We start from the raw sequence: 21,425 nt of genomic DNA on the forward strand, positions 1-21,425 counted from the left end.
CCCTCCACCAGCTCTGGCTTAGGAATTGTTCCTTCTTTTTTATTGCAGGCAGTTGTTGAAATGGAGCCCAGGAGCTTAGCAATTGGCTGCTGATAAAATTATGCATGCTCCAATTGGCTCAAAATACCCGTTTAAGAAAAAAACAAACCACTGCAGATCATCACTACGCCCTCCATCTTCCTTGCCCTGACAGAGAGAGAGACACACACACACAAAAGGACATGTGCTGACATGCATGCACACACAAACACAGAGATGGAAACATGCACAAGCATACATGCACACAGACCCACATAACAGGAAGTATATTAACATGCATGCATGCATCAGAACGCCCAGAGAGATGCAGCTCCACAAGGGCATGAGCATGCCTACATGCAAACAGACACATGCCCACAGAGACATGAAAAATGTGCTCACGCACAACCCCACACAGGTAGGGACACAGGTACACGGCTTCTCTAGTACACGGTGCATTTTTAATAGGCCTCACTCTGTTTGCTGTGATAGTGCAGAGTGGTACCCGTTCTGAGAGCAGTGGCTCTCAACCTTTCCAGACTGTACCCCTTGCTGCAGTCTGATTGGTCTGGAGTACCCCCAAGTTTCACCTCACTTAAAAACTATGTGCTTACAAAATCAGACATAGAAATACAAAAGGGTCACAGCCCACTAATACTGAAAGATGGCGGACTTTCGCATTGTTACCCTATAAATTACAAAATAAATCAACTGGAATATAACTATTGTACTTACATTTCAGTGTGTCGTATAGAGAGCAGTATAAACAATTCATTATAAGAAATTTTAGTTTGCACTGACTTTGCTAGTGTTGTAAAACTAGGCAAATGTCTAGATGAGCTAATGTGCCCCCTGGAAGACCTCTGCGTCCCCTTGCTTAAGGACCACTGCTCTAGAGGGACTGGTTCAACCTGCTGAAACATCAGGAAGGCTGAGCTGTTAAAATCCAGTGGATTCAAGTACTTTGCAGGAGTGGGGGTGGCAGGGGGGGGGTAGATCACCAAAAGAAGGAACCAGTGAAAGGGTCAACCTGGAAAAGAGGCCACAAAATCTAGGATCCTTAAGAAGGGGCCTTTGCATACCTGGATGGCTCACTGGCACCTCCACTCCTCATCCCTCAGTGCTCAGCATCTGTCAGCATCAGACCCTGCTCCTTGCCCAGTTCATTCTCTGCTGGGCTTCCCCTCTTGACTGCAGGGCTAGGATTGCTTAGCCCAACAAGGGGGCTGCTTTGGCCAGGGAGTCAGAGGGCAAGCCCATGACTCAACGCCACAGTGGGTGGATGTGACATTACCCGGAATACAATCTGTACTGCTGAACAGCTGTGTCCCGTTGGTTCTCCAACCCGGGGTGCCTTTCACACTGCTTCGCTGTGAGAACAACCACTCCAGGTCTGTTCACACACAGCTGCCAGTGTGCAAAATCACTCCTAGCTGAATTACACGAGTGCTTCTAGCCAGCCACTCCTGAATTATATTACAGAGACACCAGCAAATTCTCAGTCCCAGACTTGTCCCCAGGAGTGTGCATCTTGTATTGCCCAGCTCTTTCCTTTGGACAATACAAGCTCACAGAAAGTCCCTCATTTTGTTAACAGAAAGTGATATGCACAGACTCTGGTATCTCAAATGGAGTTTTCCCACACACTTCAATCCAAACACAACTACAGAGAGACACATTTTAAGTGATTACAAGTAATGAGGCTGGCATAAAAGTCAGAATTGGTTGCAAAGAAATAAAAGGTCAACGCAAACTACTACCTAACTTAACAAGCTACCTGAACTTGAAGCAAAAAGTTTTTCCTCACCACATGCTCACAGCAGTCTGGCTGCGTCTTTTAGACGGGACCTCTTCCCCAGTTCAATGATGCTTCCTTTGTCTTTCAACCATTGTTGATGCCATGAATAGAGATGAGGGAAGAGAGGTGATTTGGGGCCTCTGTTCCTCATTTGTATATCTTTTCCTTCTCTTTGAGAATCATCTCTAGCTAGGGTTCAGGCGACAGCCAGTCTGTTTACATGGGAACCCCCAGCTGTTCCACTGCCAAAAACGTAAATTTCTCACTCCCCCCCTTCTTCCTGCCAAAGAATGGCCACTTAACCAGGTGATAGTCCATTCAATTGCATTGACACCTGGCTGAGGTGCCAGTTTGCCTTTTGTCCCCGAGAAACTGGTCAATGCCTGCTTTTCTAAAGTTGGAGCATGTCTCAGTAAAATCATACAATAGAATTTTATAACTTTGCATACAAATTTGCCACACATATTGTACCAGGACAATAATGATCAGCCAATTATAAGTTTTCAAGTGATACCTCACAAAACATACTTTGTACAAGATTGATCATAGTTTTGTATAAGTGGTGAACGTAAAGCTACAGACTGTCACAGTGGGAGGAAGGGTTGTCAATGAACTCCCTGGGATCTGTCATTTTCATTTTCGACAGCCCACTGCACTCCAGTCTGGAGAGCTCCCTGAATGGGGTGCTGGCTCTGAGACTCCCACTGGGAATTAGCCCGAGATCTCCAAACTCTTTGCACATGTGCCGCCAGTGAGATTTTTATCCCTGGTCTCCAGTGGCACAAGGCTAGTGAGCTGCGCTAGCAGCTCCCCTCCTTTCCTCTACCTCCTCCTCTCCTCTGCAACGCACTGGCAAGCGGGTGATCTTAGCGAGGTCAGCGCCAGGTAACTCAGCCAGGAGAAAACGGCAAGCTGGCAGCTTTGAGCATCTCAGTGGTGCTGATCCCAGCTCAGCTCCTGGCCTTCCCCCTTCACTTCCTAGCTGAAGTGTGGGAGAAGGAGACTGATGGAGTGAAGAAAACCCTGATAAATAATATTCAGGATGCTATGGGATTAGGGGATGCATCAGAGTGGGTTACATAATTAAGGAGTCTGGATTTCCTTGGGAAAGTCATGGGGGGGGGGGGAAATCAATATCCCTAGTCTTTCCTGCCTAAAAATCCATTGGAGACACCAGGTGGGCGAGGGAACCTCTTTTATTGGACTAACTTCTACATATAAAAATCCATCGCACATTCTCCTCCCGCTGACGTAGCTGCAGGGCCTGGGTGAGGATTCTTGCTGCCCTAGGCAGACGCCTGGCCCTCCCAGCCCTGCAGTCACACACAAACGAGGAGCAGCATCTCCCTTGCTGATGTTTTGCTGCCTATGTGTTAGAGAGGACCCTGCTGTGCCAGTTCGGGGAAGAGGAGCCGTGTCAGTCCTCTGAAAATGACTCCCACGTTGCTGTGCACTGCAGAGGGGCCCCGCAAACCCTGACCTGCTTTCAGGGGAAGACCAGCCAGTCTTTCAGGGACAGAAGCAAGCACAGCTCTGCTAACACACCTCAGCCATGAGCTGCAGCACCACATGCTGTTCCAGACCAGGCTCCCACAGACCTGCCCATGCTCCTCCATCCTGACCTGCAACTGCCCCTGCTAGGCTAGCCATCAGCCCAAATACAGGCCTGCTGACACACCCAGCTCTCAAGGTGTCAGGGCCCACAAGCCATGCTCTGGAATGCCAACCCCCTGTTCAGCCACTGTACTGACATTCCAAACCCTGGAGAGCGCTCTAGGGGGCTCAGTGCCAAGTCCCCAGAGTCCACCAATAGTGCCCTACTGCACGGTGGGGCCTGGAGAGAGGTGCAGTCCGGCTGGCCAGCTACTGATGTATAACCAGGGCCACAACCCCACTGTCGATCTAAACTGGCTGGGGCGCTGCTGGGGCGCTGGGCACTGCCCCAGGGTAAGGGGAGCTGGTGGATGTATGGAGGCGCTCCGCCCCGGCTCAAATGGCTTATTTTTGCTGAGTGACGCACCGTGCCAGGGACATGCAAATCAGTTCTGACAGAGCAAAAATCCCTGTTTGCGACTGCTACTGGACCCAACAATCAGAAAACCTTCCCCTGCTGTCTGCCATCACCCCTCATCACAACACCACCTCGTTACAGCTGTAGCCAATGATTTTAGGTTATTAGTTAATCATAACATCACACCATAAATGACCAACATGTCATGTCATATGTGATGGGTTCGGTCACAGAGACCCCCTTGGGACTGTCACCTGACCTGCTGAATTTACCTCTGAGCCCATTTTCCCTGCCAGCTTGGGACTCCAGAACCCTGCCTTGTTGAGCCAGACATGCTAGCCACCTGCAAACACAGACCCAGGTCTGGTCCACGCCCCCAAAGCTGCAGACTTTAACCAAAAACTGCTCAGCAGGCTACCTTCCTGCAGCATCCAGACACCCAGTTCCCAATGGGATCCAAACCCCAAATAAATCCATTTTACTCTGTATAAAGCTTATACAGGGTAAACTCATGAATTGTCCGCCCTCTATAACACTGATAGAGAGATATGCACATCTGTTTGCTCCCCCAAGTATTAATCACTTACTCTGGGTTTACTAATAAACAAAAGTGATTTTATTAAGTATAAAAAGTAGGATTTAAGTGGTTTGAAGTATTAACAGACAGAACAAAGTAAGTTACCAAACAAAATAAAACAAAACACGCAAGTCTAAGCCTAACACATTAAGAAACTGATTACAGGTAAATCTCACCCTCAGAGATGTTCCAATACACTTCTTTCACAGACTAGACCCCTTCCTAGTCTGGGCCCAATCCTTTCCCTTGATACAGTCCTTGTCGGTTCCAGCAGGCATCGTAGGTGAAAAGCAGGGGCTTTCTCATGACTGGGACCCCCTCTGTCCTGTTCCACCCCCCCTTTATATTTTTGGCACAAGGCAAGAATCTTTTGTCTCTCTGGGTTCCCACCCCTCCTTCGAAATGGAAAAGCACCAGGTATAAGATGAATTCCAGTATTAGGTGACATGTTCACATGTCCTGTGAGACCCCCCCTCCATTCTTCCAGGGCTGGTCCGCACATATACAGGAAGGCTTGCAGGTAAATAACCCATTTACAACCAATTGTCCTAGTCAATGGGAGCCATCAAGATTCTATCTTTATCATTATCATCATTAATGGCCCACAATTTGCATAGTTACAATAGGACCTCAGAGGTATACTTCATATTCCTAGTTTTAGATACAAGAATGATACATTCATACAAATAGAATGAACACACTCAATAGATTATAAGATTTGTAATGATACCTTACAAGAGACTTTTTGCATAAAGCATATTCCCGTTACATCATACTCACACTTATAAATATAGTTTTATAAAGCATATGGAGTGCAACATCACATCATATATAATTACTGTATGCTAATTAGTGTTAAATTGTTGGATTATAGAAGTATGAGACTGATCAGCAGTCAGAAGGATTAAGTATGCATTAGGTATCTAAGTAAGTAGGGCTGAACGTAAGGCCTGTAAGATTTTATGTTAGCCATACCAGGCCAGAGGTGGGCAAATTACAGCCCGCGGGACCATCCTGCCTGGCCCCTGAACACTTGGCCCGGGAGGCTCGCCCTCGGCCCCTCCCCCGCTGTACTCCCTCCCCCACAGCCTCAGCATGCCACGTTGCGGGTGTCGTGTATTAAACTGCTCCGCGTAGGAATGTGCTACTGGTAGCCGTTAGGGAGAGCAATTTACTACGCTACACAGGCCTCTGGGCGGCCGGGCAACACTCTGGGCAGCACGGCTATAGCACCGCCAGCCACCGGTGCTCTGTGCTGCGCAGTAAGGGGGCAGGGAGCGGGGGGGTTGGATAGAGGGCAGGGGAGTTTGGGGTGGTGGTCAGGGGGTGGGGTGTGGATGGGGTCGGGGCAGTCAGAGGGTGGGGAACAGAGGGGGTTGAATGGGGGCAGGGATCCAGGGGGAGCAGTCAGGAAGGAGGGGGGGTTGGATTGGGCGGTGCGGGACAGTCAGGGGCAGGGATTCCAGGGGCGGTCAGGGGACAGGGAGCAGGGGTGGTAGGGGATGGGGCAGGAGTCCTGGGGAGGAGGGAGGTGTCAGGAGGCGAGAAGCAAGGTGGGGACGGATAGGGGCCGGGGGCACCGCCTCCCCTAACTGGCCCTCCATACAATTTCCGAAACCCGATGTGGCCCTCAGGCCAAAAAGTTTGCCTGCCCCTGCCATAGGCTTAAGAGAAGGCTTGACATACGTAAGTGACCAAAGAATGATCCTATGCCACAAGATGATGGGAAAAGAGGTCCCAGTGGGTGATACTGCAAAAAATCAATAGTAAGAGCAATGTTTTGCTTACCAGATACTCGGTAATCATATTTTTCTAGCACATGCCATCACCACGGGGTGCAATATGTGCATACCTGCGAATGAGGTATAGTCAGAATCGCATTATAAAAAGAGTGGGACAAATTGAGCTCCCTATGGGAAACTCCAGCAGGAACCATCCCTTTACTGATGATCAAACCATGAGAGACCCATCAGACCCTGACGCGATCCAGGAGGACGTGAGTAACTTGTGCACAGGTCTTGACCCATGCATATCCAAATTCTATCATCATAACTTTAACTGTAACTTTAATAAAACTTGTAAAACGGACTAGACCTTCAGATCTGTCTGGGTAGTGACACTCCACGCTCTGAGGGCAACAAATGGCTCAGGCTGTTTCATTGCTGTGTGGCCTTCCAGGCTCAGGCTGGAGCCCGGGCTGTAGGACCCTGTGAGGTGGGTGCACTCCTGGAGCTGGCCTCTCAGCGCAGAAGGATCCACGCCCCACAGCACCAACGCTGGAATTCACACCACCAACCTCCAAGCGCTAGTGCCCAAAATCTGACTCCTGGCCTCCGAGCACAACCCGAGGAGACACAGATGAGCTAACAGCCCAGTCTCCTTGGCTAAAAATATATGGATCTCCCATGCCAGAACAGAATCAGGATTAAGCAGTTGGTAGTAAACAGGCAAGTGTTTCGGTGCCGCTGCCCTCTCCTGGATGGTATCGGAATGGCAGTACTTGTGCCATACCCCCCGTACTACTAACGCTCACTGGCGATTCACCTTTAGCTGAAGCGGTAAAGGCCTATGCTTTTAGAGCAGGAGAGCCTGAGTTCTACCTCCGCCGACTCAAAGAGGCCACGAGTGGCTGGTGGCTGTAACCTAATGACAACTAGGAAGGCCAAAGGGGTGAGGGGTTTTTGTTTTTTTTAATTAACCATTCTTTTATTGGCTGCAGCTGTTCAGGGGACAGCAGATACCCCCAAAGAATCTCTAACCTGCACATCTTGTGGCTCCTAGGTACTGCCCATGGTTTACTACATATTTTATTTCTTAGAAGGCTCATTTAAATTAATGTGAACTCAAACAATCAACAGATTTGCTTGCAAATGCTCAGAAAATGGATTCTGTCTTCAAAGAGCCAGCACTGGAAGGTTGGAGAGGACCCAGTGTAGCATCCACGCTAACACAGAGGCTGCAAAACTCAACTCGGCCTTAATTACAAATTCAAAGAGGTTCAGACCAGAAAGTACCATTATGATCATCTAGTCTTACCTACTGCATAACAAGTGTTTAAGGCCTTCTTTCCTTCCGTCTCCACTAAAAAGATCTTTTTAACACAATGAATATTAACCAGGGAGAAGGATCTCAGGCCAGAATCGGGAAAGAACAGGTTAAAGAATACTTAGATAAGTTTGATCTATTCAAGTCGGCAGGGCCTGATGAAATGGACACTAGAGTACTTAAGAGACCAGCTGAAGCAACCTCTGAATCATCATCATCAATCATCTCTGAGAACTCCTGGAGGATGGGGGAGGGCCAGGAGGGCTGCAGAAAGACAAACAGCACCTATCTTCAAAGAGTGGGGAGAGGGGGACCCCAGGAATTATAGAGCAGGCAGCCCAACTTCAATACCCAGAAAGAGACTGGAACAAAGTATTAACCAATCAGTTTGGTCAAACGTGGAGAATAATGAGGTGCTAAGGAACAGCCTGCATGGATTTGTGAAGAACCATTCCAATCCAGCCTAGTTTCCTTCTCTGACGGGGTACCCAGCCCAATGGATGGGGGAGAAGCAGTAGAGGGGATACAGAGGGAGTTCAGAAGAAGCCTTTTGGCACAGCCTCGCAGGAGCGGCTCATAAACAAGCGAGGGAAATGGGATGGAGATGAAATTACTAGGAGGTGCGTGCACAACTTTGCCATACTCCCAGAGTCACTGTCAAACTGGCAGGATGGATCTAGTGGGCTCTGGGACGGGGTTTACGACCCCTTGCTAAGGCTGGGAGAGGCTGGAGCAGCACTGGGCCAGGAAAGCTCTGTCCCACTGGCACTGCCCAGCTTAACGAGAGCTCCAGCAGCCCAGGCCGGAGTGGGGAGGAGAGAAACCACTTTCAGGAGCAGCAGGAGCTCGTCCTGAGGAGGCCTGACTGAGTCTTTTCCCCCTCCTTGGAGGCCGCCCCAGAGACATGGAGAACCACTTGCAGGGCACCAGAGGGTCCCTGCATCAGCACTGAGATCCTGGGGGTTTGGAGCAAAGAACTACAATCAAACAGCAGCCATGCCTGAAACGGAGACATCGCGTGGGACAGGAAGAGGCCCAGGGGAAGGTGAACAGGAGGTGGGCCAAGCGTAGGCCAGCCTGTGCTGTCACATCTTCAGAGCCCTGACCTAGTAAAGGCCTAGGTCCCCCTACTCATCCCAGATTCCTCTACGCCTAGCCCTGGGATGGCAGGACTAGAGAGCTACCAACAAGAAAGCGGATCCAGCTGAACCCTGTCCAGGGGATGCCAGACACATTGAACTGAAAGACTAGAGCAGCAGGCCACTACGCCTGCTGACCAGACAGCCCACCCCACTACAGGATCACATAGGAATCTGTCTTGGGACCGGTATTAGTCAATATTTTTAATTAATGGCTTGGATAATAGAGTGGAGATAATGCTTATAAAATTTGAAGATGACACCAAACTGGGAGGGGTTGCTACCACTTTGGAAGACAGGATTAGAATTCAGAACAATCTTGATAAATTGGGAGAATCGGTCTGAAATCAGCAAGAAGAATTTCAGTAAAGAGCAGTGCAAAGTACTACACTTGGGAAGGAAAAATCAAATGCTCCACTACAAAATGGTGTAACTGGCTAGGCAGTAGTACTGATGAAAAGCACCCAGAGGTTATAATGGATCACAAATGGAATACAAGCCAACAATGTGATGCAGCAGCGAAAAAGGCGAATATCTGTCTGGGGTGTATTAACAGGAGTGATGTACGTAAGACACAGAAGATATGTTCCACTCTACCCAGCACTGGCGAGGTCTCAGCTGGAGTAGTGTGTCCAGTTTTCAGCACCACATTTTAAGAAAGATGTGAACAAACTAGAGAGAGTCCAGGGGAGAGCAAAAAAAATAAGAGGTTTGGAAAACATGACCTACAAGGAAAGATTGAAAGAACTGGGCATGTTTAGTCCAGAGAAGAGAAGCGAGAGGGGACTTGATATCAATCTTCAAATATGCTGTTATAAAGAGGACAGTGATAACTTGTTCTCCATCTGCACTGAGGAAAAGACAAGAGGCTTAGTCTGCAACAAGGGAGAGTCAGGTTAAATATCAGGAAAAACTTTTAAAACTGTAACGACAGTTAAGTGCCGGAACCTGGAAAAATCATGGAGCAGGTCCTCAAGGAATCAATTCTGAAGCACTTAAAGGAGAGGAAAGTGATCAGGAACAGTCAGCATGGATTCACCAAGGGCAAGTCATGCCTGACTAATCTAATTGCCTTCTAGGACGAGATAACTGGTTCTGTGGATAAAGGGAAAGCAGTGGACGTGTTGTTCCTTGACTTTAGCAAAGCTTTTGACACGGTCTTCCACAGTATTCTTGCCAGCAAGTTAAAGTAGTATGGGCTGGATGAATGGACTATAAGGTGGATAGAAAGCTGGCTAGATTATCGCGCTCAACGGGTAGTGATCAATGGCTCCTTGTCTAGTTGGCAGCCGGTATCAAGTGGAGTGCCCCAAGGGTCGGTTTTGTTCAATATCTTCATAAATGATCTGGAGGATGGTGTGGATTGCACCCTCAGCAAATTTGCAGATGACACTCAACTGGGAGGAGAGGTAGATAAGCTGGAGGGTAGGGATAGGATACAGAGGGACCTAGACAAATTAGAGGATTGGGCCAAAAGAAATCTGATGAGGTTCAACAAGGACAAGTGCAGAGTCCTGCACTTAGGACGGAAGAATCCCATGTACCGCTACAGACTAGGGACCAAATGGCTAGGCAGCAGTTCTGCAGAAAAGGACCTAGGGGTTACAGTGGACGAGAAGCTGGATATGAGTCAACAGTGTGCCCTTGTTGCCAAGGAGGCCAATGGCATTTTGGGATGTATAAGTAGGGGCATTGCCAGCAGATCAAGGGACGTGATCGTTCCCCTCTATTCGACATTGGTGAGGCCTCATCTGGAGTACTGTGTCCAGTTTTGGGCCCCACACTACAAGAAGGATGTGGAAAAATTGGAAAGAGTACAGCGGAGGGCAACAAAAATGATTAGGGGACTGGAACACATGACTTATGAGGAGAGGCTGAGGGAAGAGAAGAATGAGGGGGGATTTGATAGCTGCTTTCAACTACTTGAAAGGGGGTTCCAAAGAAGATGGATCTAGATTGTTCTCAGTGGTAGCAGATGACAGAACAAGGAGTAATGGTCTCAAGTTGCCGTGGGGGAGATTTAGGTTGGATATTAGGAAAAAAACTTTTTCACTAGGAGGGTGGTGAAACACTGGAATGCGTTACCTAGGGAGGTGGTGGAATCTCCTTCCTTAGAAGTTTTTAAGGTCAGGCTTGACAAAGCCCTGGCTGGGATGATTTAGTCGGGGATCGGTCCTGCTTTGAGCAGGTGGTTGGACTAGATGACCTCCTGAGGTCCCTTCCAACCCTGATATTCTATGATTCTTACCAATCTATTCGGGGTCCATATTGCATTAGCTCTATGAAAGGGTTATGTATGATTATGTTCTACTCCATGGGAAAAGGGGGTTATGACAGCTCCTCCTGGCACTAAAACCAGTGATGAAGATGAATCATTGAGACTGAACAACCCTAGAGAAGTACCACTCCCTGGAGGGGTTTGCAGAGACTGGTTCAAGCTGGTTTTCCAGAGATGAAGAGACAAAGAAAGGGCTTTTGGGCATAAAAGGATGAGCATTTACTGAGACAGGGCCTGAGACACAGCAATGCTGATCCAGCAAATGGACAGACCTTCTGCCCGAAGGGGGCCCCCCAACCCTGGTGGAAGGGTTGGAAAGACTTTGGTTGACGAGGGTCCCATGAGAGTGGCCCCCAGTGAGCTTTAAGCATACTTATATAAATATATGTTCCTATAGGTTTTCTCTGTAATGTTTTTACCTTAAGAATAAATGTGCTTGCTTAGAAGGAGCTGTGTGGTAACTGTAATTGCTCGCAGTTCACTGCCTGTGGAGAGAGAAAGCAAAGCACAGGGGCTGGCCTTTAGGCAGACTAGCTGACTGAGGATATCTCAGTTTCAGGGTAACAGTACCTGTATTCCCCCTCCGTGGTCCCTTGGGGGCACCCATTTAAGGTTTCTGGCTCCCAGCCATCACCTCTCCTGGGTGGAGACCGTGGTCTCCTTCCCTCCTGACTGGGGGTTTTAAGGCTGCACAGCTCCCTGCCTTACACTGCTGATATTCCCAGACTGCCAGTCTGCCTAAAGGAGAGGCCCTGTGCTTTGCTTTTTCTCCAAGAGCTATGAACAGCATCTTGCTAGCAGTTACAACAGCAAACGTTACCGGCAATGATTTTATGTTTGCCTTTATATCACGGATCAAGATATTGAATAGCCCTGGGCAAGGAACAGAACGCTGTGGGACGCCATTAGCAATGTCCCCATCGGATGAGGATTCTCCATTTACCGTTACTCTCAGTTCTATCAGGTAGCCAGGTTTTAATCCATTTTATATGTGCTGCACTGATTTTGAATACTGCTAATTTTTTATTCAGAATGTCATGTGGTGCTAAGTCAAATGCCTTACAGAAGTCGAAGCATATTATATCACAGTTATCTGTCAATCAAACCTGTATTCTCATCAAAACATACTAACTTTGTTTGATAAGATCTATTTCCCATATGACCATGTTGACTGATATTACTTATGCTGCCATCTTTTAATTCTTTACTGATTGCACCCCATATCAGCGTTCCCATGATTTTCCTAGGGATCGAAGTCAAGCTAACCAACATATAGTTAACTAGGTTATACCAATTGCCTTTTTTATATATTGGAACAAACCTAGTTTGTTTTTTTTCAGTCCTCTGGGATATCCCCTGCACTCCAAACACTGCTAAATATCAATGTCACAGAAAGCTCCTCGGCCAAATCTTTTAAAACTCTTGGGTGCAAGTTATCCAGTCCCGCAGATGTGAAAAAGTTTAGTTTTAGCATTTGCTGTGTAATATCCTCCCCAGTTACTGCCAGAATAGAAAGTACTACAACCAGTTTCTCTGTGAGCATGCACAAGTCAAATCCCTAGAGCTTAACCTGGTGCTGAAGAGGTACTCAGACTACTATACCTTGTCACAAGAAGGTCCCTGTCTCAGGCTGCAAAAACTCTTGCTCATGAATTCTAGCTGGTCACTGCCTTTGTGCTAAGTTATGGCCAACACCTGGTCCAGCCACTTCTGGAGGGCAGGAGAATGGGCTCAGAATTGGGACTCATTTGGTCATGTCAGGCTGATTGCTGAGCATGTGCAACTCTTCCTCTTTAACCACCACCGTACACGTGAGGACAGAGGGACAGCTGCTGACGGACTGATATAGAGTCCAATATATTTAGCCAGATCACGGGACAGGAGAGTGCTAATTGCAGCAGCCGGCTGCTGCACTGCACCCAGCGATCACAGGCAGGGCAATCACTGTCAATTTCACAGCTCTCCAGAGTGACACAGCCACTCCTTCCCATTTGTGCTAATCCTCAGAGAAAGCAGAACACCCAGCTGTGTTAGCGAATAACCCTCCTGCCAGGAGCAGCAGCTCACCAGCCGAGGAACCTCACACTGGAGCACGGATTTCAGTGCAATGGCGGCTGGTGCCAGACTGACTCACCCACTCTATGGGAGGGGATACTCCCAGACGTAGGGCCATGCCGCTACTGGGGAAGAACTTGTTCCCTCCATTCCTGGGGCACAGTGAGCGGCTGTCCCTGAAAGCCTCTGAGGTCATGGCCTTGTTATTCATTCACTCTTGTGAGGATGCTGTGATGCAGCTGATTAATGCACCGTATCTCATCCCCTGCAGAGCCCGATTCCCCGGACAGCAAGGCTCGCACTCAGGGAATCTGGACTACAGCTCCCTGCTCGACGGCAAAGGGAGATGGCGGCAGATTCTCCTCTAACCCTGGTGAAACTAGTGACTTAGTAGACTTGCTCCTGATTTACACCAGCGTAAGTGAGAGGCTAATCAGGCCCAGAGAGAGCTTGCCTGCATGGAAGGGACCTTAACAATGAGCCCAGGATGGGAGGACGGCATTGCTGAGTAACGGTCTTGCTGATTACGCCTCTGAGGATGCTCATCTGGACTCAGCCCATCACCCTAGACTACTTTCCTCCGCCAGTGTCCCCACTCCATCCCACACAAGCCCCAGATCCGAGTGTCTGAGTGCCCCCTGCTGGTTACATGCCCTTAGTGATTGTTCACGGCATCCAAGACGAGGAAAGCACCGTACAGCACAAAGAGACAGACCCATTCTCTGCCTCAAGGCACTTGTGTGATGGCCACCATACCAAGGACTGAACCGGGGACTTCCAGAGCTTAAAGCATAAACTGCCACAGTGTGAACTCCTGAGCCAGCTCTCCTTAGGTGGGATGTAGCAGACTCATGCCCCCTGCAGACCAGGCGCAAAGGGGGGAACCTGACACGCACGCACCAGTGGGTTACACCTGCAGCCCGATTCTCAAGGGGTGTTACAAGCGTGGACAGCAAATGAGCACGCAGAGTAATACCGTCAACTCCTGACATCAGTCCCCCCCCGCAATGCTTCCCAGCTCACCGTTAATGGTGCAGCAGCCAGTGCCCTACTCAGAGACAGTTCAGCACCCAGCTGTGGGGTAATCTAAGCCGCAGGGTGTGCTGCCCAAGGCTATGGAGAAGGGGCGGTCATCTGAGTGCGGGGAGGGTTTGGCGCATGTGAAGAGGGTTATAAAGAGCAGGTGACGAAAACGCAAGTGCTAATTTGAGGGACAGGGATGGCGACAGGAAAAGTCACTTCTGCGGTTTTCCAGTGGGTTTCAGCTTTAGATTTGCTGCTAAAAAGAACAAACAGGGGGGGAGACTAAGCTAGCTGCTGTTGGATGCCTGCTGCACCCTGTTGCTTTATGCTGTGGGCTGGATGTGCTGGCCCGTTCTAGGTCTACGCACAAGGGTAGAAAGCTGTACAGCAACTTGGGCCAGACAAGGGGGAAAAGCAGCTTTCCAAGAGGATGCTAAATTTGGAGCTAGGCTACATTAGTCTGGAATAAGCAAGGCTCTGAACTGAAAGTGCTGTAGACATTCAGAGTCACACCACATATGGACACTTATTCCCGAAATGCGTGGGTCAGCTTAATCTACTTCCGAAGTGTTTATAAGAGTGTCTATACAGGGAGGTATTTCGGAAGAGCTATTTGGGTCAATTTCCCCATGTGGACAAACGCTTCGGGTTGGTCCAAACGGAAAGAATGGCTCACAGGGTTGAAACCAAGTTTTAACAGGGTTTAAGCCTGAAAACACTGGAGCCAGCCCGGTCTCTGTTAAAGCGAATAGAAGCTGTGTCACTGGCTTCACTGAGAGCTGGGACAACAGGCCTGATTACAGTCCTCTAAGACAGTGTTTCCTCAGCCTTCTTGATACCAGGGACTGGCTTGCTGCCTTCCTAAACTGCGTCAGATCTCAGGAACCAGCACCGGTCCACGGACAGCTCATTGAGAAGCTCTGCTCTAGGATCAGCGACTGGCATTGCTGTGATGGATTCATGGGAACTGGATTTGGAAAGACAACTCCAGCAGCTACTTTTCCTAACTGTGTGTGCGTGGCGGGGGAGGGGGGGCCCAAGAAACACCCAGTTCTCTAGGTCAGAACAGTGGCAGGGTTTTTTGCTTCTCGAGGACCAGAGGGACTTATTTTTAAACCATGCCCTGGGCTGAGTCCATACAGAGGACAGGAGCCTTTGAGGAGTAGAAACAAAGCTGGTTTAGAAATCAAGTTATAATCACATCCTGCTTAGCTAGCATCACCTAGCAAGGCCAATCCCACCCCTGCTGACTTCAGTGCAAGCAGGGTTAGGCCCCAGGAGTCAGATTCAGATCTGACAGACACAGGTGAGAGTCACCCCTGAAGTCACAATTTCACAGGTGCAAGACCCGTGAGAGCAAAATTTGGCCTTAAGTTCTAACAACATAGTGCAGTGCACAGCAGAGACCCTGTTATATGCATGCTCAATACGTATGTGTGTGTGTGTACACGCGTGCCTACAGGCTACATTCACATTTAGCCTTTGTGGAATGCCAAAAACGTGACGTCTCAGGCCTTTAAACTCTGCAGCATCAAATAACCCCGTTAGCCCCTTGCCCTTGTATTGAGAAGCTCCGATCTCTTTACCAGCCTCAGAACATCCCTGTGGGGTAGGCAAGAATCATTCCCATCTTACAAGTGGGGAAACCGAGGCGAGTTGCCCAAGGTCACCCAGTGAGGCAGTGACAGAGCTGGGAATGGATGCACAGAATTCTGTGCATCAACCACAGGCCTGTTCTTCCCCTTTATATAGTAAAACACATTTTAAAATGGTTGCCCCCTGCAGCAGGGTTTGAACCCAGGACCCACAGCCCATCAGCACCAAATGCTTCCCCAAGCCCACTCTATGCCTGTTAACTTGGTTCCACTGCACACTGCAATCATCATGGTATTGCTCTTCAGTGTCTTGCTGGGAGGGTGGAAATTGACAGTCACAATCCATGGGCCTGGACCCCGCTATAAACAAACATGGTTTAGAGTGGGGATCAGCAGTCCTGGCTTCTATCACTAGCTCCAGCACCCATGTGCGGTGTGACCTTGGGCTAATCAAGCAGCACGGGGCGGGGCGGGGGAATGTGAGAAGTAATTCATTACTACATTTGCACCATGCTTTGGCATTGTCCGGTGACAGAGGTAGAAAGTATTGTAATGAACTGGGATTGGGACAGGAGGAGGAGCGAGACACACTGCTGCCAGAATCCGATGTGCGTGTCATAGCCCTGATACTGTCTCTTTCTCCTTCCAAAAGATCCGAGTTCCCTGAGCACCGTCAGCATGTAGTTCCAAGGAATTCTATTGATAATATATTGCTCTTCTACACAGCCAGTCTAATCGGCAGATCTCAAAGTACTTTTAGAAAGAGGTCAATAGCATTCTCCCCATTTTACATATGGGGAAACCGAGGCACAGCAGAGCACAGAAGCGACTTGGGCAACAGAGTGACAAGTCCTACAGAGGCCACAGAGTTGTTAGCGTAGGTATTACAATGAGATTCACACATACGCCACTCTCCAGTCATTCCTTCGCATGCTCCAGTTCTGTTCAGCTGCGTGGATGTTGTTAGCTGGGAGAGCTGCTCTTCAGAAAGCCAGACTCAGCAGGACCCAGACAGCCTAACACAATTGGATAACAGCTCTCCACGCAGCACCCTGCTGAGACAGGGCTGGAGGAAATGGGCTTGTTCCTCTTGGTCTCGGTAAGAGATGCGCTGAAATCTCTCTGCCGCACAAGCAGGGGGTACCTGGATCTCTGAGCGCAAGCAAAGCCGCAGCTTTCTAGGGCCCAAAGCCCTCAGAGGAAGAGGGAGATTTGCAGGCTTGGCACAAAACCCAGGGTGGAGTTGCCCAGGCAACTGTCACCGTGGAAACGGCAGCTATTTCTGAAAGTCAGCTTGGTTTTTATTGGAGGAAGCTGCTAGTTTTGACAGCCTCCCCCCACTCCTGTTTAGCCGATCAACACCTGCCCCACAGCAACTCCTGGTGAGAGTCCCTAGGAGCGCCCCACAGCAAGTCCTGAGAGATGGGGGGGCTGTGTGTGCGTGAAGCAAACAGCAAACCCCCCCCCCCCACAGTCAGGGCTGCTACTCCATCCCCTGCAGCGCCTCCTGCTGGAACACGCTGGGAGCTCCCCTCAGGGCTCCCAGCTCGTAGGGCCCCTCTCGGCTCTACTGAGGAAGGGAGACTGGGCCAGCCTGTGAGCTGTTGAGACTCTGTGGCCTCCGAAAGGCAGAGACCCCCAAGCGTTTGCGTGTGTCGCTCACGCTTCAGGCCAAGGCTGGCACCGCACCAGGCAGTGCTCCAGAGACTAGGAAAAGGGAGCTTACTAGCATGACCAGGAACACCCAGGGGCTCCGGTCAGCACAGCGGACTGGGCTGTTAGAAGTCCAGTCGGCGGTGCTGCGGAGCTAAGGCAGGCTAGTCCCAAACTGTCCTTGGGCCCTGCCCTTCCTGTGCCCAGGAAGCAGCCAGCAGATCCAGCTCCTAGGCAGTGGGGAAGCCAGGAGCATCCGCGCCGTGCCCTGCCCTCGCCCTGAGCACTGGCTCCGCACTCCCATTGGACAGTTCCTGGCCAATGGGAGCTGGGAGGGGGCGGTGCCTATGGGTGAGAGCAGTGCATGCCATGGAGCCTCCTGCCTCCCCCACACCTAGGAGCCAGACCTGCTGGCCGCTTCCGGGGTGCAGTGCGGTGCCCCAGGACAGGCAGGTAGCCTGCCTTAGCTCCCCTGCTGTGCTGCTGACTGGGAGACACCTGAGGTAGGCCTGCACCCCAACCCCAAGCCCCAACCTCCTCCCCCAGCCCTGATCCCCCCAAACCCAGAGCCCCCTCCTGTACCCCAGAGCCCACTCCCCCAGCACCTCAATCCCCAGCCCTGAGCCCCACCCAAACCCGGAGCCCTCTCCTGCATCTCAGAGCCTGCACCCCCAGCCCAGAGCCTGTACCCCCTCCTGCACCCCAACCCCCAGCCCTGAGCCCCCCAAATCCAGAGCCCTCACCCCCCCTGCACCTCAACCCCCTGCCCCAGCCCAGAGCCCCCTCTCTCACTCTGAACCCCTCATTTCTGGCCCCACCCCGGAGCCCACACCGTCATTTAGAGCCCTCACCCTCTCCCGCACCCCAACCCCCTGCCCCAGCCCAGTGACGGTGAGTGAGGGTGGGGGTGGGGGACAGTGAGCCACCGAGGAAGGGGGAATGAAGTGAGCTGGGGGCGGGGGGAGTGGGGGGCTTCGTGGAAGAGGCGGGGCTAGGGTGTTCGGTTTTGTGCCAACAGAAAGTTGGCAACCCTAGAGCTTGCAGCTATGCCATTCCCCATATCGCCCCCTTCTGGTAGAAGCGAGGGACTGCAGTAATGACCCCCCCACCAGACCCAGCGTTGCTGTGTAATTCCCCACAGCGCCTCCTGCTGGAGGAGGCAGAGACTGGAGTAGCTGTGAGCGCCGCAGCCTGCGCTCCTATTCCATCCCTACTCCTGGGAGGAGTCGGTTTTCCTGAAGGCCAGCCCGCTGATTCCACCTCTCCAGGCAGCACAGCCACCCCGAGGAGCATAAGTGCCAGGGGAAGCCAGGGCACTGGGCAGGCGTAGGCATGAGGAGAGATTTCCTTGATTTGTTTTGGTATAAATGGAAAATGATATTTAATAAGATCCAGCCTCCCATGCTGCCTCATGAAAGAGAACAGGAGACAGGGGAGAGCTGCCAACGTGTCCCCTACAGGGCCCATAAACCCCACAGATGTCACTCTCCACAGCAGTGTGACCATCAGGGGCAACGCTGACAGCAGCAGTTATCCTCTTACACCTCAGCTGAATTTGGCCCCATGCACTTAATTGCATTGGGGCGGGGGATTTTATTGCAGGTCTGGATATTCTGTTCTCCTATAGTGTATTCTCTTTACACTTCCAGCCCCCAGCTGTAGTGGTGCCATTAACCAGCTGCCAGGATACACCACAGAGGTGGCTGCACTTCCATGGTGGGTGTCGTGACTAGAATAGATCGAGATGGGTGATTTCAAAGCTGAACTATTTTAACAAATCCAAAGCCAGTCACAACGTTATGGCTGTCACTATACCACATGCCACCGCCACTTGCAATGTCACTGTGACAGTGCGGTTAAACCTGCTCAGTCTCCACCACTTGAGCTAATGGAGGATCTCCATTAAAGGTTAGCAATATAGGGCCAATGTCACACAGTGTAGCAGGTCCAATTCCCTCCATCAGAAGACAGCGATGCGAACACACACTTGCGGCGGAATACTGTAATGTGCTAACTATCTGCCACTCTGAAGATCATGGCTTCGGTCCCGTTGATTTTAGGTGCACAGAGACCCGTTAGCATTGAGAGTATTCGTATTAGTGTATGAGAGACACAGAGCCTCAGGCTGGGAACCAGGCCGAATCCCCCACAACAGCCATCCACACTCAGGGATGTGCCCACAAGCCATTTTGTCCCCCTCGCTCCTGAAGTTCAGGCATGTGGAGTGGGTGACTAGCCACAGAACCCAAGCGCACCAGGAAAGGAGGGCCGAACGGCAGCTGTTCTGCAGCATTCCCAGCTGAGCAGAGCCCGGTAGCACTGGTCAGGGAGCAGGGGAGCCCGTTGCTGGACAGCGCTGGAACAGCGGGGCCAATCGGGAGAACACGACCATCCCACCCAGGTCCCAGAGAATAGGCAGAGGGGATGGACAGTCAGAGGAGGGGCCTTACCTTCCAGTCCGTGTCCACCGCGGAAAGGAACGTATCCGAATGCTCCTGGAGGGGAAACAGACCAGAAAGAACCATCAGAGCTCATATAGGCCCGACCACGGAGCAGTAACACAGACATCTGGCTATCGCCTCATCCCTATGCCCTCGCTGCCACCACCTGCCCTCCGGTCACCCGCTGAGAGCTCTGATGCGCCTCCGCACAGCCTCCTCCTCTGGACCCCGGAGAAGGCTACAGCCGGCGATCACGAATACCCCAGGGAGGAATTCACGCCACTCAGAGCTGGGAAGGATCTCGGGGACCGCAGCAAGGCGGCCAGTTGAGACTGCCGGCCCAAAGGCCGTCGAGATCAGGGAGGCAGGGAGCTGCCAGTCCCAGTGGACAACTGACCCGAGAAGCGTTGAGACGGCAAAGCCCTGTGCTGTGCGGCTCATCCCCTGCCGCTGACGCAGGCCTCTCTGCCAATCTCTGCCACAACCAGCTCTAGGAATGCTGTCAGAGGGGGATTACGGAATTGAAGCCCTGGCAGCTGTGCCCACCAGGGTTTGAGAGCCCCCCTCCTCAGTACGTGTCCAGCTGCCACCAGCTTGGCCAACACACTGGGGACTGAACTGGGGACCTTCAGAGCTAAAAGCGTAATCTGCGCTAGCCTGAGCTAAAGAGCTGGGGTTGTAACACTCCTATTGCCGGTGGATCAGGCCCAGAGGGGGACGTGCCGAGGTTACACCAGCATCCCACATCAGCGCCTGGGCGAGCCCTTGTCTGGGTGCAGGCATGTGCCCTGGATCAGCATCCGCACATGGGCATTAGAGACGCCACCTGGGCTGTGTCTCGGGCATAGGACTGCGTGTCCTCATAACGCGATGGCATTCGGTACTGACGCACGGATCAGAGGGCTCAGGCAGGGAACACTCAGGAGCACAAGGAGGAGGACAGGCCGGAGCAAGATTCCTCCCGCTGGCGTCTCAGGTGGTTCCCGGCTTTTTGAGTTGCTGGGGAAGCTTCCTGTTGCACGCTTGGTTAGGTGAAGGGAGAGTCTCCCCACGGAAAACGAAGCAGAGCTCTGCCTGGTGTCAGCAGTTGACTCCGATCCCTCAGTACCTCCAGCAGCTGGGAGGCGGGTCACAGCGTTGTCCATCAGCTGGTGGCACCAACTTGGGAGGAGGCATGATGAGATGGGAGGCAGCAGCCTCTAGAGGCTTGAGCCTGGCAGAAGTCACTAGGCCTCAGAGTATCTGCCCCTGGACATGGCACGAGTCCCCCACACCCACGCAAGTGCTTGTAGCTCCCGTCCATCCCGTCCCCAGCACCACAGCCAGGGATCGGGGGGGGGAGGAGGCAATATTTGGACTCCTGGAGCCTTGAAATCTCAGTATTAGGGAGCCCAGGATGGAACAACTCAGCATGAATGTGCAGCTCCCCCGCATCCAGACTTCAGGCTGCATTTGCAGAGACCCAAAGGCTGGAGTGACCTGAGACCCAGACATACCAGATAGCTGGGCACAGGCTTCCTGCTCTGATCTCTGCAGAGATTATCTTCCCGGCACAGTTCCAGGGCTCCAGCCTGCAATTGCTGACCACTGCGCCCTCCCCTATCACCACCAAGGAGTGTGTGTTCTTCCCCTCCCCTCCGTGCCAGGATGAAGTGATGGAGCCACCCCTGGCTGGGTTGGAAGAGTGCCTCTGTCTTCACTGGCCACCTGCCCAGCTCCAGCAACCTGGCATCTGCAGCTGACTGAGCCAGGCCTCACCTTCCCCCAACCCCTTGCTGCCTCCCTCGGCCCC

The 21,425-nt window shown here is 51.3% G+C and overlaps 1 protein-coding gene across 4 annotated transcripts in view; it reads right to left on the bottom strand.

Annotated features, from left to right (window-relative positions):
• NDRG4 (NDRG family member 4) overlaps positions 1-21,425 on the bottom strand; it is an 88,031-nt gene that overhangs the window by 42,693 nt on the left and 23,913 nt on the right. For all 4 annotated transcript variants that reach the window (XM_073307342.1, XM_073307347.1, XM_073307339.1 and 1 more), the window contains exon 3: positions 19,643-19,687. In XM_073307342.1, coding sequence (XP_073163443.1) covers positions 19,643-19,687 — 45 coding nt within the window. The remainder of the gene's footprint in view (positions 1-19,642; positions 19,688-21,425) is intronic.

The sequence above is a fragment of the Lepidochelys kempii genome, chromosome 12, assembly GCF_965140265.1.
Source record: "Lepidochelys kempii isolate rLepKem1 chromosome 12, rLepKem1.hap2, whole genome shotgun sequence".
Classification (NCBI taxonomy): Eukaryota; Metazoa; Chordata; order Testudines; family Cheloniidae; genus Lepidochelys; species Lepidochelys kempii.